Source organism: Gopherus evgoodei, chromosome 9 (genome assembly GCF_007399415.2).
Source record: "Gopherus evgoodei ecotype Sinaloan lineage chromosome 9, rGopEvg1_v1.p, whole genome shotgun sequence".
Taxonomy (NCBI): domain Eukaryota; kingdom Metazoa; phylum Chordata; order Testudines; family Testudinidae; genus Gopherus; species Gopherus evgoodei.
In genome coordinates, this window is record NC_044330.1 from 98,719,036 (window position 1) to 98,735,950 (window position 16,915).

Below are 16,915 nucleotides of genomic sequence, written 5' to 3' on the forward strand. Positions count from 1 at the left end.
AATACCACCTAGCTTTTCTATAGCATTTTTCATCACAATATGCAAAACGCTTTGCAAAAGAGAGACTGGTATCATTATTAAGGCTGCAAGTCTGTGATGGAGGTCACACAAGTTACAGATTCTGTGACTTTCCAGGACCTCTACAGTGGCTGATGCAACTGATTCCAAGGCCGCCTGAGCAGCTGGGGTGGCCCCTGGGCTAGCTGCTGCTGGGGCAGTCTTGCCCTCACCCCACCCCGAACTCCAGTAGTGGTCTCGGGCTGCGTGTCCCTGCCCCCCCCTCTCCAGCACCAGTGCTGGTCCCAGGTCGCCATCCTCTCCCATGGCACCAGTGGCTGCCCCGGATCACATACTGCTGCCCCCACAGCACCAGCAGCTGCCCCACCCAGCTCCAGCAGTGGTCCTGGGCAATGCATTGCCTCTCGCCCCAGAGCACCCGTGGCGTCCCTGGGCCATCCCTTGCCCCAGAGCACCCGTGGCGCTCCCAGGCCGCCCTTTACCCCAGAGCACCCAAGTTTTAATTACGGGTATATAGTACAAGCCCTGGACAGGTCAAAAGTCATGAATTTTTGTGTACTGCCTGTGGCCTGTCCATGACTTTTACTAAAAATACCCATGACTAAATCTTAGCCTTAATCATCATTGCCATTTTACAAATAGGAAAACTGAGGCACAGGAAGGGGAAATGATTTACCCAAGGTCACTCAGCAGGCCAGAGGCAGACCTGGGAATGGAACCCAGTTTTCCTGGGCCCCACTTCAGCACCTTATCCAAGAGCAGTGATTTTCTGGCCACATGGATTTTCTGGTCTAGCTGTGCAAGCCTCCTGAACCAGTAAATGTCCATATTGTATTTGTATCTTTCCTCTACAGGCTCAGGAGGATACTTTTTTTAATCTCCATGTAACAACCTATTTATTCTTGGGTGAGGACTTTGAATGGAAGTTTTGGCCCACGTCAAATTTTTACAGAGGAGCTGTAAATGGTAGAAAATAGAAGTTTCTACTGACAACTATGACAGTGCCATAACTACAAATCGCCCTAGTCAGGGAATTGCCAGCTATCCACAGAGAATGTTACATGGTTGACATAAATCAGTGTGGCAGAATCTACTGGCTAATTAAACAATTGTGACAATTTTAATGCAACAGTCTGAAAAGTTCAAAAACGTCTCTCTATCCATAGAGAGTGCATTCTTCGCACATGCATATTAAGAAACACGTCCTGTATTAAGAAATTGAAAGGCTCTTAAATATTCAATAATGTTCCCCCTTAAAGTTAAGGGCAATTTGAGATATATGTCTGAAATAGATTGGAAGTCCATAAGAGAGTTCGGAACGTTAAATTAAAAACGTAAGAATGGCCCTACTGTGTCAGACCAAAGGTCCAGCTAGCCCAGTATCCTGTCTTCCGACAGTGGCCAGTGCCAGGTGCCCTAGAGAGAATGAATAGTACAGGTAATCATCAAGTGATCCATCCCCTGTCGATCATTCCCAGCTTTTGGCAAAATAATAATTCAGCACCCTGCTTTCTGCAGGGAAATGTTAGCAATCTTCCACAGAGATGGATAACCCGTAGCGTCCAGTGTCATTTTAAATGTTTGACTGAGCCTTGCCTTTGTGCTGTTATAATAGAACAGCAGTAATACCTGACATAGTACAGCACTTTCCAGCTGAGGGTCTTCATGCACTTTGCAAACAATGAATTTAGCCTCATTGTACCCATGTGCTGTATTATTTCCCATTTTATAGATAGGAAAACTGAGGGCTAAGTGGCATCTCAAGGTCACACAGGGGGAAAGAGGCAGGGATGGGCACAGGAAATTTAATTTATGCTTACCAAAAAATTCTTTGAGATGTCTACACATCCTTTATAAAAGGTGTTCAACTCATCTGGGGGCAGAAGAAAATCTGTCAACTTCCATTAGGAAGGGAGTGACCTATTCTGAAGGCCTCATCAGCAGAGATGAGCTTGATGGATAGGAAGTATAAACCAGCTCCTGAAAGGGTTCGAATAGATGTGCTGTGAGCGTGGTGGTCTCAAGGCTGCATGGTGTGGACATACTGATGGGGTGTATACATGAGTCACAGGGCATCCACAGTTGCATCCAAAACAATGGCTGCGGCCAGACAGATTTCTTGACAGAAGCCACTCGGACCTTGGAATGTCTTGCTTTTGAGACAGATGATGCCTGCTAGAGTGTCTGTCCAAGTTGTGATTGCCCCTGAAAATCACATGGAGGCTGCCAAGGCCATCAGGCTGGATGATGTCACTTCAATTTCTCCTGAGTCTCCATAGAAGGAAATGCCCCATGATTGGGATCTATATATTTTTGGTCAGAGAAGAAGAGATGTGGAGTGACACAAGTCAGATTTTGCTTGGTGCACATTGGGAAGATGGGTAAAAAAAATCTTAAGATGATTGGTTGTAGCCAGATACTCCCATCCCTAACATCAACCTCCAGCGTGGTAGGAAGTGGGTTATACAGTTGTAGCTTCAGATCTTATAAAACCTTGGTAGTGGCTTTGCCCCATCTCATTTCTCCTTATGTTCCTCCTTACTTTCCTGCTTGGGAGGTGTAGACGAGCAGACTTACCCCTGTGGCGCCTCCTGCTGGTTACTTCTGGGAATTAGCTCAGTTCCAGCCCCAGAGCGCCCTCTGCAGGGCGGTGATCCACCTGTCCTCCGGCCCCGTGTCCCTCCCTGGACCCGGTGCCCTTTTATGTGGAGGGCTGCCCCCAAGCAGTCACCCCTTTCTCTGAGGGTTTCCCCTTCCCGGGGGACCCCCACCCTCTATCCCCACTTTGCCTCAGTATATGGCTACTGCCCAGTCTCCATCTAGCCCCCATTCACTGGGGCAGACTGCAGTATCAGCCACTCATCATAGGCAACAGGGTTTGGACCTGCTGCCTTTGCCTACCCCTGGGCTGCCCTCTGCAACCCCCAGTACCTTTTAGCCTAATACTAGGCCTCAGCCTGGGGCTTTCTAGGCTAGAGCTCCCCCCGTTCCTCAGCCTGTCCTCAGCCCTGCTCCCCTCAGGTACTTTGTCTCTAGCTCCTGGCAGTCAGGCCCATCTCCCTCTACCGCTAGAGAGAGACTGACTGCTTCTAGCTCCTCTGGCCTTCTTATGAGGACCTGTTGCCCAGCTGGGGCATGGTCCCAGCTGCAGCCACTTCCCCAATCAGCCCGGCCTAAAGGCTGCTTTCTCCAGCCACAGCCCCTTCCCAGGGATGTTTTTAACCCCTTCAGGGCAGGAGCAGGGGTCCACCCTGCTACAGGAGGTTTGTGTAACAGAATATCTAGAGCTTCAATGGCCTGCCTGAGAGGGGTTTCAGAGTACTCTGATTGAAAGAATCTGTCTTGTGCTTCCTCTTCTTACCCTCTGGTTCTGATTCAGAATGATATTTGCTTTTTTTTGCGATAGTGTTATACTGTTCACTCATATTTAGCTTATGATCCACTATGACCCCTAGGTCTCTTTCCACAGTACTCCTTCCTAGAAGGACTTTCTCATTTTGTATGTGTGCAACTGATTGTTCCTTCCTAAGAGGAGTACTTTGCATTTTCCTTATAGAATGTCATCCTATTTACTTCACACCATTTCTCCAATTTGTCCAGATCATTTTGAATTTTAATCCTATCGTCAAAAGCACTCGCAACCCTTCCCAGATTGGTATCATCCACAAACTTTATAAGTGTACTCTATGCCATTATCTAAATCACTGGTAAAGATAATGAACAGAACCGGACCCAGGACTGATCCCTGGGGCACCCCACTCGTTATGCCCTTCCAGCATGACTGAACCACTGATAACTATTCTCTGGGAATGGTTTTCCAACCAGTTATACACCCAATAGCTCCATCTAAGTTGCATTTCCCTAGTTTGTTTATGAGAAGGTCATGCGAGATAGTATCAAAACCAGGGCTTTGGAGTGGAGCCCAGAGCTGGAGTGTGGAGCAGCTCCGGAGCAATGGAGCTGCAGGTTTTTGTCTGGAGCTGGAGCGGAGCCGGAGCACGGTGCCAAAGCCATGATCAAAAGCCTTCCTAAAGTCAAGATATACCATATCTACCACTTCCTCACTATCCACAGGGCTTGTTACCTCCTCACAGAAAGCAATTAGGTTGGTTTGACATTATTTGTTCTTGACAAGTCCATGCTGACAGTTAGTTATCCCTTTATTATCTTCTAGGTGTTTGCCAATTGATTGCTTAATTATTTGCTCCATTATTTTTATGGGTACTGAAGTTAAACTGTAATTCCCTGTGTTGTCCTTATTCCATTTTTTATAGATTGGTGCTATATTTGCCCTTTTCCAGTCTTCTGGAATCTCACTCAACTTCCATGACTTTTCAGAGATAATTGTTAATGGCTCAGATGTCTCCTCAATCAGCTTGAGTATTCTAGGATGTATTTCATCAGGCCCTGGTGACTTGAAGACATCTAACTTGCCTAAGTAATTTTTAACTTGTTCTTTCCCTATTTTAGTAGCCCTACTCCTTGCCAGTCTCAGGTTTTTATTTCCCTTTCCAACCTGGGGCTTGCTTCTGAGTTTCTTATAAATTTGTTAGTCTCTAAGGTGCCACAAATACTTCTGTTCATTATACAGAGGGTCACAGTGGATGTCCCCAGAAACCAGTTGTAGTGGGGCCAGCCTTTCCCAGAACAGTTGTTTCCCAGAGAGTAGTTGTTAATGGCTCCCAATCCTGCTGGAAAGGTATAACAAGTGGGGTTCCGCAGGGGTCTGTTTTGGGACCGGTTCTGTTCAATATCTTCATCAACGATTTAGATGTTGGCATAGAAAGTACGCTTATTAAGTTTGCGGACGATACCAAACTGGGAGGGATTGCAACTGCTCTGGAAGACAGGGTCAAAATTCAAAACGATCTGGACAAATTGGAGAAATAGTCTGAGGTAAACAGGATGAAGTTCAATAAAGAGAAATGCAAAGTGCTCCACTTAGGAAGGAACAATCAGTTTCACACATACAGAATGGGAAGAGACTGTCTAGGAAGGAGTATGGCAGAAAGAGATCTAGGGGTCATAGTGGACCACAAGCTTAATATGAGTCAACAGTGTGATACTGTTGCAAAAAAAGCAAACATGATTCTGGGATGCATTAACAGGTGTGTTGTAAACAAGACACGAGAAGTCATTCTTCCGCTTTACTCTGCGCTGGTCAGGCCTCAACTGGAGTATTGTGTCCAGTTCTGGGCACCGCATTTCAAGAAAGATGTGAAGAAATTGGAGAGGGTCCAGAGAAGAGCAACAAGAATGATTAAAGGTCTTGAGAACATGACCTATGAAGGAAGGCTGAAGGAATTGGGTTTGTTTAGTTTGGAAAAGAGAAGACTGAGAGGGGACATGATAGCAGTTTTCAGGTATCTAAAAGGGTGTCATCAGGAGGAGGGAGAAAACTTGTTCACCTTAGCCTCCAATGATAGAACAAGAAGCAATGGGCTTAAACTGCAGCAAGGGAGATTTAGGCTGGACATTAGGAAAAAGTTCCTAACTGTCAGGGTAGTCAAACACTGGAATAGATTGCCTAGGGAAGTTGTGGAATCTCCATCGCTGGAGATATTTAAGAGTAGGTTAGATAAATGTCTATTAGGGATGGTCTAGACAGTATTTGGTCCTGCCATGAGGGCAGGGGACTGGACTCGATGACCTCTCGAGGTCCCTTCCAGTCCTAGAGTCTATGAGTCTATGAGTCTATAACAGGAGATTCCAATACTCCATCCCCCTCTGCGTCCCATGGGATTGCAAGGGACAGCTGGGTTTAATTTATTCCTGGAAGCACCAATCTTCCTTCTTAGACGCAGGGCCACCCAGGGCAGCCACCGTGGGTCTTCGGGGAACTTCGGCAGTGGGTCCTGGAATGGAAGGACCCCCTCTGCCGCTGAAGATCCGGAGCGGAAGAAGCTCTGGGGGCCCGGGCCCCGAGAGAGCTTTCCAGGGCCCCCTAAGTGAGTGAAGGACCCTGCTCCAAGACCCCCGAAAAACTCTCGTGGGGGCTCCTGTGGGGCCCAAGGCAAATTGCCCCACTTGCCCCCCCCCGCCCCTCCGGGTGACCCTGCTTAGACATCTACATCTGTTTAGCCCCAGCTCCAGCCCTGATTACCAAGAAAGAGAAGGAGAAAAGAGCGTGTGATCTCTCTGAGCTAACTACATGGAGGCCAAGTTATCCTTCAATGGACCAACCAACTCCTTTGGCCTGGCTAATTTATAATGGGGTTTCCCACCAGCTGTACATCATAGATCTTAGCTTGTTGCTTTAGACCTGCAGTCTCTGCCCTGAAGGCTGACAGAGTGCAGCCCTCCCCTTCTATAAGATAAAGATCTGACAGAAAATGCTATTGGTTCTGTCATTTCATACCACAACTGTTTGTAAAACACATGCTCATTCACAAATCCTAATGGCTCCATTCGAATATGTTTGCAATGTTGTATTTCTGTGCCCAAGGCACAGAATTTGTTATGCAAACTTTGCATTATTAATCTACTTAAATGAAAGGTAACATTGCCAGCAGTTTAAACACTCATGCCCATATTTACTGTGTTTCACTATGACAGGATAAGATGAAATACAGAAATGATTCATTGGAGAACAGAGAAATATTTAACGGGGTGTGTTTCAAACCAGGACTTTATTTATAGATTGATTTATCTTCATAGTACACAGAAGTGGAGCATGCTAGCCTCTAGTGGCTCTTATGCCTGATAGAAGCTTGTTCCATAGGTCACAAGTTGTTATCACTTTGTAATCTGGTACTTCAGGACAGCCAGAGAGAGTACATTCAAAGCGTTCTACTACAGTTTTCACACGGGATTTATGTACTCCCTGAGGAACTCGAGAGAGGACACTCGGTACATCTTTGGTGAAGGGCCAAACGCTGTAAGTTATCACCATGGTGAATCCCAAGGGATATTTCCTCCTGGCAGATTGAGCACCACCTGGATTGACCTCCTTCTTTTTCCTCTCTTTCACTAAAGTCATTACTGAATTCAATGGAACTACTCCTTATGTACATTGACATAACTGAGGGGAGACTCGGGCCCCTTGGGCCTGCAAATCTGGACTGGTAATCTTGTGAGAAAAGTTCATGTTGCCAGTCAACTGTAAGAACCCCCAGGAACTGCCTCTCTCACATTATTTTGGTATTTTGCTTCCAGTTCTTTCTCGTCCTCAAAGTTCAGAGGCATTTGAAAGTATTATAAAAAGCTATCTAAACTTTTTCAAACACCACAAAGAGGTGCAGTTTGACTTCAGTTAGGGGTTTGACCAATATTTGAGGTTGGCTCTATCTCACCTAAGCCAATTTTCCCATCGTTAATGGTAATCTTACCTTCTTCATCCCCAACCTGGATTCCTTTTGTGCAGTTTTCCATTTTTGTTACAATCTTTACCATGACACCGAGTGTATTTAATGGGAGCAAGGATGTATATCATGTGAGACATTAAAATCTATGTTAACTCACTCTTGAGGTGATTATAAAGAGAAAAAAAGCCTACAAAGTGGTTCTTTTTGTATAACGGAGCTGGTGAAGAGCATGGGAAATGGGACCAAATTAGTACATTTTCATTCATTTGACAGATAAGAATCACCTTATTCTCTTCAGATACATTAACACATTGCCAAATGCTAGTCAATGTTGTGTTCATTGTGATGGTGCCAATTTACTTTATAGTAATTTTAGCAGTAATCTTAAATCTGGCAACGATAGTAGAATTAAATAATGTGACTGAAATTGGCAACATTTCAATCTGGCTCTACAAAATATGTGTTAAAATATTACAGTCATGGAGATAAGAAAACAGAGTTGAATATTGTGTTGGAAATAGGTACAGTGTAAGCTCCCTCTATCTGTTTGTAATCTTTCTGTTGTTCCAGCATAGATAGGACAGAATGGACCTGTGTAATTACCAGTCTTTGCATTGCCAACTAATTTGCTTAATATTTAAAAAATACAAAATAAGATCTCTGTAGGCAAATTACTTGGGGCCTGAAACTGATCTCACTTCCACCTGTCTATACTGCTGAGGTCCTGATATTTCAGTGCCTTAATCTTTCTTCTAGCACAAAATTAGCATAGCCAGCCTTCCATAAGGGGCGACTGAGGAGCATTGCCACTGTAAAGTGACATGTCTGGGATACTGCAATGGTCCAATGATTCTCAGCTGCCAGAATGACTCAGATGTAACTTAGAGCATCCCCAGGCTAGTTTACATTGCACTGGTCACTGCCCTAGAATTGGGGGCATAAGGTGGCATACAGACAGCCATCTTTGCCCTCCCCTTGGACCTGCACCAACCCGAACTCAACTGATGACAGGGCCCCCCTGTGGCACTGGTTTAAATGGCTATATAAGGTGTAAAACACCAGAAAAAGCAGGCCCAAGTAACTCTATTGACTTCACTGGCATTACTCCTGCTGGTGTTAACAAGATCAGCTACAAAACTCTGGTCTGAACAAAGCAACCAGTAGTCTCATATTTCCAGAGTACCGGCTACACAATAGCCCCATTGGCCTGAATTCTGTGCTTAGATGCAGGCTTAGGGCTAAGTTCTGCTCTCATTTACACCAGAATAATTCAGGGGTAAATCAGCTTAGTACAGCAACAGGAGGAAGTGGAACTATTCCTCATTTACACTGTTGTAAACGAGAGAACAATTCAGTGGTCAGTGGAACTACTCTTTGATTTCCACTGATGGAAGAGCAAAAATTTGCCCTTCATCTACTGAGAAAACAATATTTTAAAGTTGGCAATTTGTTGTTTTGGGGAAATAAAATTGTTTCATTTTATTTTATTTTATTTTATTTTATTTTGTATTTATTTTAATTATTTTTACTCATAAAAGTCTTTGTGTTCATAAACAAGGTCTAAAGGGGAAGGGGGAGGGGAAGAAAGTACTCGCAACATCCTGTAGTCTTCAAAGCAGGTGACTGCCTGTTCAAGGAGTGCTTCCTGAGCCTTCCCTCCAGCCGAGGTACAAGTGCATGGATACACATTTACACGTGAATTTGCTTTTCAATCTCTTTTTTCATTTCAATAGAAATAATAAATCACGTTATCCAGGAGGAAAAAGGAGCTCGACGGAAAACATACGGCGCAGGGCTATTTTTACTGCACACCTAAGACATATAGAGATTCGTTTATTTAGTCAGCTATTTAAAAGTGGCTACTCTTCCTCATTCTCTGGACAGCTAAATGCTAGGTTGCTAAGTTACTGTTATTTGACATCATCTCCTCCCCAACGTGTTCCCACATTTGACGGGTTCACATGATTTACTAGGCCAGTCAGCTCATTATTCACTTGTCCAATGACGTCTGTAGAATTGTTTTAAATTCACATCATGTCCCTGTCAGCAAACCCCCAGATTTCACATGAAAATATTTAAACTGCTTGTCAGCTACTAAGTGCATTTGTAACCACGTTGGACAGCGTACCTGTATTTTTCAAATTACAATTATTATAATTAGGTTTAGCATTGCTCTTCAGTGTTGGTTTGTATTTTAGAAGAGAAAACAATTGCTGAGGGGCCAATAACGGGCTATATCTGTTACAGGCTAATTTTGCTCTGTGAACGGCTCACCTCCGCTATGGATAATACCTATTAAATCCATTAGTGCTTTCAAATGGCATGAGAAAGGTAATACTACACATAATTTACCCAGTCAAGGGCATTTTCACCTGCTGATCAATTTACATATTCTCCAATGTCATTAGATATGAGCTAGTCATCAGAAGAAGAGAAGACAGTATAAATTATAGACTTTTCTCATTTAACTTCAGTCATTTTTATACTAATTACAATTTAAATTATATTTAGGATTTGTTTTGCTTCTAGACTAGAAAGCTTTTAATTAATATCACAGCTGTCTGTATAATATCAGAAATCTATCCAGTTACTTCACACTACACTACCGTGAAATAGACACCTTCTAGAATTTTTGTGCCCTGCTATGCAGGGGCTTTTTAGATTTAAATGTTTACCTCACTGTAAAAAAAGCAATTTAGCAACACAGAAATGATTGTTTTTTATATATAGGGCCAGATCTTGATTCCAGTGGGGCTATGCCAGTTTGCACCAGCTGAAGATCTGGCCCTAAAAATCAATATGGGTAATTACATTCAGCCTTCCTAAAATTCCTCCTGGAATTTCCAAGGGATGAAATAACCTTTTCTTGTTCTAGCGCTCTATGCAGTGTTTTGTACAATGACCTATTTCGTTCCAGAGGTGGCTGCATTTCACTGGTTGGCAGAGTGATTCTTGCAGGCTCGAATTCCTGCAGAGTCAGCAAGATTTTCTAGGACAGAGCTAATACATCCTAAAGGAGATTCCTGCAGTGTTCTGTAGAAATCTTGTTGCAGTGAAACATCACTGTTAGCTTGCATTCACTGGGACAAATTTTGCCCCCTGCCCGGCCCGCACAATGAAATGCACAGGAGCTGAAAATGAATCTGAGGGCAGTATTTGGTTCCCTATACACATATATCGCTAGACTGTGGCTAGCCCCAGGCAGGTGTGCATGGGATGACTACAGTCTCAATCACTGTGTTCCAGTCATGCAACTAGTATCTAGTGGCATCAGATCCACCAAAGGTAACAGGAAGAGGCATTAAAGTCAAAACTGTTACTTTCGATTTACAGGCGTATACATGAAAGCAGACTCTGGCCTCTGGTCACAATACACAGAACTGATTCCACAACCATATTGGCCACAACTTTGAAAGTCAAAGTGAGGTAAATGAATGCTCAGCAGGCCTGACTCTCCTCTCCTTTGTAATGATGTAAATCAGGAGTAACTCTATTCATTTAGACCCTAAACTCTTTGGATAGCGACTGCCCTTTTGTTACGTGTCTGTAAAATGCCTAGCACAATGGCCCCTGGCCTCTCCATGTTACCACAATGCAAACAACATGGAACAACGACATTAGAGCACATTGGTGTAAATAACAGAAGCACTGGACTCCAAACCTTGGTTTAAAGGATCCAGGCTTTTTTTCTAGTTTGTAACAAAATTTTTTAATGAATTCTCTTTGAATATGACTAGCAATTTACAGGCTAATTTAAATCCATATTATTAGTTGCATATGAATAAAGAAAAATATTTTCTTGGGTTTTGTTTTTTCATTTTATTTGCTTTCCCACAGATATCACATTGTCTTTAAATAGGAAGAGATATTTTGGAACAGAAGAAGGCCTATCTATCTCCATCTATCCATCTCCATCTATCTGTCTAGCACTGGTAACCTGTAATCAATGCAAATGTACCATATTGCTTTTACAGTTTGGCTTTAGTTTGAAGGCAACGGTTTTTTTAAACAAAACTTCTCAGCCATGCAGGTTAGAAAAGCAAAATCAACAGGAGACTGGTCTATCATTAACCTTTAGTTATGGTATCATGAGCAGTTTTCCAGGCACTTACACAAGATGACATAAGTGACTAAGTGTTTCAGGAATTCTGAAACACTGAAATTTTGTCTCAGAAGACTCAGGGGTCTGAATGGACACAGGACCTTTCCCCCTCACTTGGCTGGTAAGTTCTGACCGTAAACTTAGTTAAACTCCATTTTTATTTGTTAGCATCTATTAGGAATCCCAAACCTCTCGGTCTACAAAAGCACTAACCAAGACCAGCCTAAAAAAAAAAAAAAAAAGAATTCTAAAATCAGAGAGCTCACAGCGTACGTCTCTGCTACATACAAAGCCTTGTAACAAACAAAACGCAAGAGTTATTGAAACTTTCTTAAGGATGAAACTCAGTTAAATTGCTTAGTTTCCTTACTTTTCTTAAATACCTGAGGTGAAATGCACTCAAGGGAGACCGACATAACAGGCTGGAGCCAGGCATATTACCAGCTGGCTCTGAGAAAGTTCTCCACACAACTTTGCAAATACACCTCAGCAGTATGTTAGGCCTGGTTCTCTCTTAAGCAGAGTTTGCCAATAGTTACAAAGTGTTTGATAAGCAGCCTTTGTAGTAAAATGTTTGGTTATGATGGAGTTACTCTGGATTCACACTGATGTATCTGAGCAGAATACAGCCAGGTTTAGTCAGCCCTATTAGCCTAAGGCCAGATTCTGGCACTTTGTTCACACTAAGTTTAGTTTCATTGATTTTAATAGGCCTATTCATGGAATATGGTGCTACCCAACATGAGCAAGAGTGGCTCCTAGGGAGTATGTATCTGGTCCAAAGCCCATTAAAGGAAATGAAGATACTCACATTGACTTCAACAAACTTTAGTGCTGGGCCTGAGAAATGTAACCTCAGTCCATGAGAATGCAGATCACTAGCGGTAGGTCACAAGGGTAGCAGTAATACGTACTAGGGTCTAACTATGCAGCCACTGAAGATAGTGGGAGATTTGCCATCAACTTTGATGGGAACAGGATCAGATTCCCATAAGATATTCCGGTGTTTTGTGAATATATGTGCTGCTCATGCATTAAAACCGTCACCCGAATGACTGACCCTTGGAAATGGTCATGTACATTATACTTCTTTTTGACATTGTTTTTCTGAAAATAACTGCTTTCCCATCCAGCAGTTAATTCCTTCCAATATTAACAAACATAATTCAAATATATAAACAACAGAGATGAAGAAAAATGTTTAAAAACACAAAACATATTTTTAATAATTTTTCAACCTTATTTTTTCCCTCCCTCTCTATTATTTACATAACAACCTTGGGAAGCTTGAAACCAATGTTTTTTCCTTCCTTGGATGTATTACTCCATGGGATACACAATTTCACGTTTATTATCATCAGATTCCACACTAGTGCTAGCTTCCCACATTGATTTAGAATCATAGAATCATAGGATTAAAAGGGACCACAAATTATAGAAGAACACTGGAAACACATGAAGAACTGCATTAATATCATCAGAAGATAATACATACATAAAAGGGCAAACTCCTCTGAACTGAGTATTCTTATTGGTTTCAATGGGATGGTGGAGAACATGGGAAATCAAGCCAGGCAGAAAATGTTTTTCCTACCTGAAAATATTTTCAAGACTTCAGAATTTTTTCTCCATTTTGAACCGGGATGAGAAGTCAAAATTTCAAAAAAAGTTGTGAACCAAAAAAACCTGAATAAACTTTTTCCCCCTATGTTATTTTGAGTGAGGAAATTCATTTAACTGACTCTGTTTCATGAACAGTTTTGGCAAATGTGTACTTTTTGATGAAAAAATGATTAGCTGAAAAATTCCCAACCAGCTCCAGTGAGAAATGCCAGGATTATATTACTAATATTCTATGACCACCTGTTTGTTTGATTGTTATTGTGGTGTTTGCAATATGTTTATTAGGGATTAATTCAGGTATGGGTTAGTTTGTAGGTAGGCAGGAAAGCAGGCAAACATTTCTGATAGCCCTCCATTCACAGACGTTTAAAAGGACAGTGCAGGTGTCGATCCCTCTGCAATTTTATCCTAAGAGCAGCATTGTAGCCAGTGACAGCAGAATGGAGGGTTCTGACACATGAAATGGAAACAAAGGACTTTGGAGTGGATAAAAGCCCATGCCCTGAAGCACAAAGAGGGAGAGATACAGGGACCACTGTGGTGCAGGCTGACCTTCCCTCTACCCCCCAAAATTCCCAAAGATTAGGGTTTCTGGGATAAGCTAGGCATATGTAAATTTTATTCATAAGTGTAGACTGTTTATTATGTTAAAAACCCTATTTCTTCTTCTATTTTGTTCCTGCACTTAAGATTAAACAATACTTTGTTTGCAAGAGACTATTTTAAGACCTGTGTTTACCACTGCTCACAGCTCCTGAAGGGCAGATTTGCAGGGTTTGAATCCAGTTGGGACCACCAGGCAATTGTGTTTGGTACACAGCGTGGTTGCAGCCTAGCACCTGAACTGTGAGTGGGAAAATCATGGGATTCTGCCAGCAGGATGGGAACGCAAGAGGCTGATCACCGGAAGGGGCTGCACTCATTGAGACTGAGAGCGGTCAAGAGTGCAGCTAGCCCTGAACTGTGACTGGGATTACCTGGGATTGCTCTACACTTAAAAGTGTGGAAAAAACCACACCGCCTCGAGACATGCCGGCAAAATCCCCAGTGTAAATGCAGCTATGCCAGGGTTTCTCAAACAGGGGTCGCCGCTTGTGCAGGGAAAGCCCCTGGCGGGCCGGGCCGGAGTGTTTACCCATTGGCCCAGAGCAGCGAACCGCAGCCAGTGGGAGCCGCGATCGGCCGGACCTGCGGACAGGGCAGGTAAAAACACTGGTCCGGCCTGCCAGGGGCTTTCCCTACACAAGCAGTGACACCTGTTTGAGAGACCTTGAGCTATGCTGACTGAAGTATGCTTCAATCAGCATAGCTAACATCGTTTGGGGAGGGGATGTTCCTACACTGGCAGAAAAATTCCTTCCACAGCATCTATACTAAGGGTCAATGGCATCATAGTTAGGCCTACATAGACTCTGTAGGGTAGACATGGCTTTGGAAGAGGAGAAATGAGAGTATGTAGAACTGGCCCCAACATAGGTAATATTTTGGGCCTAGCAAACCTTGACATTTTATTATCTTTAATTTTGTACTCACTAGTATAGTGTTATTTAAATATAATATTGTGAACTCTGTATAGCTTACTGAACAAAGATGAGATACCAGAACTATAATTAGAAGATGAAATAGGAGCAAAAGGATTTAACTCACCCGTAATATTTCTTCCACACAGCTGGAATCATTGGGAAGGCTAACCTAGGTTTAAAAAAAAGTCAGTCAGTCACAGAATGCAAAGTTTATTGGTTAAAAGCAACTAGGGAAGTAAATAGATCTATTAAACCATAGCTAACAAGGAAATGCCCCATTATTTGAAATACACATCATCCAGTGATCATTACCAGCAGAATTTGCCAATTTAAACCAATCTAAATCAGTAGAAAGATACATCTCTACTACCTCTTAAAGATATTTTTGTGTTTTGCTACAAACAGTTGTTTAGAAAGAATATAGTACCCTGATTTCCCCACAGTTAAAAATGAGCACTAAAATTGCTGGAAACTTTTATAAACGATGAAGATATCAACCATTACTCCAATATTCAGACAACGCAGGGTACATTTTAACTTTACAATATGCCACAATTTAGGGCAAAGGTGATAATAGTTAAGAAGACTAAACTGTTATCATCAAGCATCTTATCGTACAGTGTAATACACTAAGAGCCAAGACAAATTTTAAACTCTAAACATGTACTATAGAAAAAATACTGGTTAGATTCTAATACTAGTTGCTGATTCCTCAGTCTCTCACTCCCTGAGCCTGTTACAGGTGAAATATCCTCTGAAGACTGAAAAGCACACTGGACTCCATCTTGAGAGTTTTGAGAGATCTTCCATGTCTCTTAAAAATATGCATTAAATCTACACACATGCACACACTGACACATAGGTGCTCGTAAAGTCTTGCATCTTAGCAATATAGTTCTTTAAATATTACTGATGCTATTAGCCAGGGGTAGGCAAACTATGGCACGGGTGCCGAAGGCGGCATGCGAGCTGATTTTCAATGGCACTCATGCTGCCCGGATCCTGGCCACCAGTCCGGGAGGCTCTGCATTTTAATTTAATTTTAAACAAAGCTTCTTAAACATTTTAAAAACCTTATTTACTTTACATACAACAATAGTTTTGTTATATATTATAGACTTATAGAAAGAGACCTTCTAAAAACGTTAAAATGAATTACCGGCATGCAAAACTTTAAATTAGAGTGAATAAATGATGATTCGGCACACAACTTCTGAAAGGCTGCTGACCCCTGCTATTAGGTGTAGTTCCCCATTCTAAATGTAGAAAAAAGCACAAATACCCTAAATACTGCAAATGAATATATGAGAAATAACTGTCAGGATTTTAAGAGCACTTGGGGTTTGTGTGTATATACATTTGGCAACAGTTAAGTTGTATGCATATACAATAGGTTTTTATTATGGCTATTTTGCATGGGTACACTAGATTCGGGGGAATGTGCACAATGAACCCACTCCCCAGGCACACTGCAGCCACAATGTGAGGGGATATTTGCAAAGGTGCCCTTGGAGCCTTTGAAAAAAAATCTCATCCTTACTAGAGGTTGGCTAGGGGAAGCCAATCCATGGCCATGCCTCTTTTCCTCCATCCCCACCCACATCAGCACACGCTGTAGTAGCTGTCCCAACCAAAGCTCTAACTGTGTGTTCTTCCTCATTCTTGAATCTTGATGCAGGCATAAAGTTTAAATTAACACAACTGTAGAAACTAGAAACAGAAATGACCTATTAGGTGATCTAGTATGTCTTCTGCAGGATTCTTTCCCTATCCTAGCTTCTAGTGCTTTGGCCAGTCTAGTTCTAAAAGTCTCAGGCAAGGAGGCTTCCTTTGAAAGACTCTTTGACACTTATTGATCTCACTGTCAGGACATTTCCCCTGACAAACAGGCTATATTTTCCCATTTTTCATTTCATCCTATCATTTCTATGGATAACCTCCTCCATCACTCTAAATAATTCATATCTCTCCATGGTATTTACATCATTCATATACATCTGTACACAGTTATGCTCCATCTTACTCCTCAGGTATCTTGTATATTCGACTCTTATAATCTTACCTAATAAGTCATTTCCTCCACCCTCTCTCATCATTTTGTTGCTCTTTTCTGAACTCCCTCTGATTTGTCAATACCCAGATAATGAAGTGCCCAGAAGTGAACATGACAAATGTGGCTCCTACTACTGACTTTACGTACCTCTACAATCACTACTGGTGGATGTACACATCAGAACATTTAGGTTAAGAAAAATATCCCCTTCTCCTTACATTCTACCTAACTAAAGTCTAGCTCACAATCCCTGGGGTGGAACCTTTACTCCAGCGAAGCCAATGGAAATTTT

General features: G+C 42.3%; 1 protein-coding gene across 2 annotated transcripts in view; it reads right to left on the minus strand.

The window, feature by feature from the left end:
• The window catches only part of AFF2 (AF4/FMR2 family member 2), a 402,517-nt gene that overhangs the window by 160,967 nt on the left and 224,635 nt on the right, over nucleotides 1-16,915 (minus strand). For both annotated transcript variants that reach the window (XM_030576098.1, XM_030576097.1), the window contains exon 4: nucleotides 14,695-14,739. In XM_030576098.1, coding sequence (XP_030431958.1) covers nucleotides 14,695-14,739 — 45 coding nt within the window. The remainder of the gene's footprint in view (nucleotides 1-14,694; nucleotides 14,740-16,915) is intronic.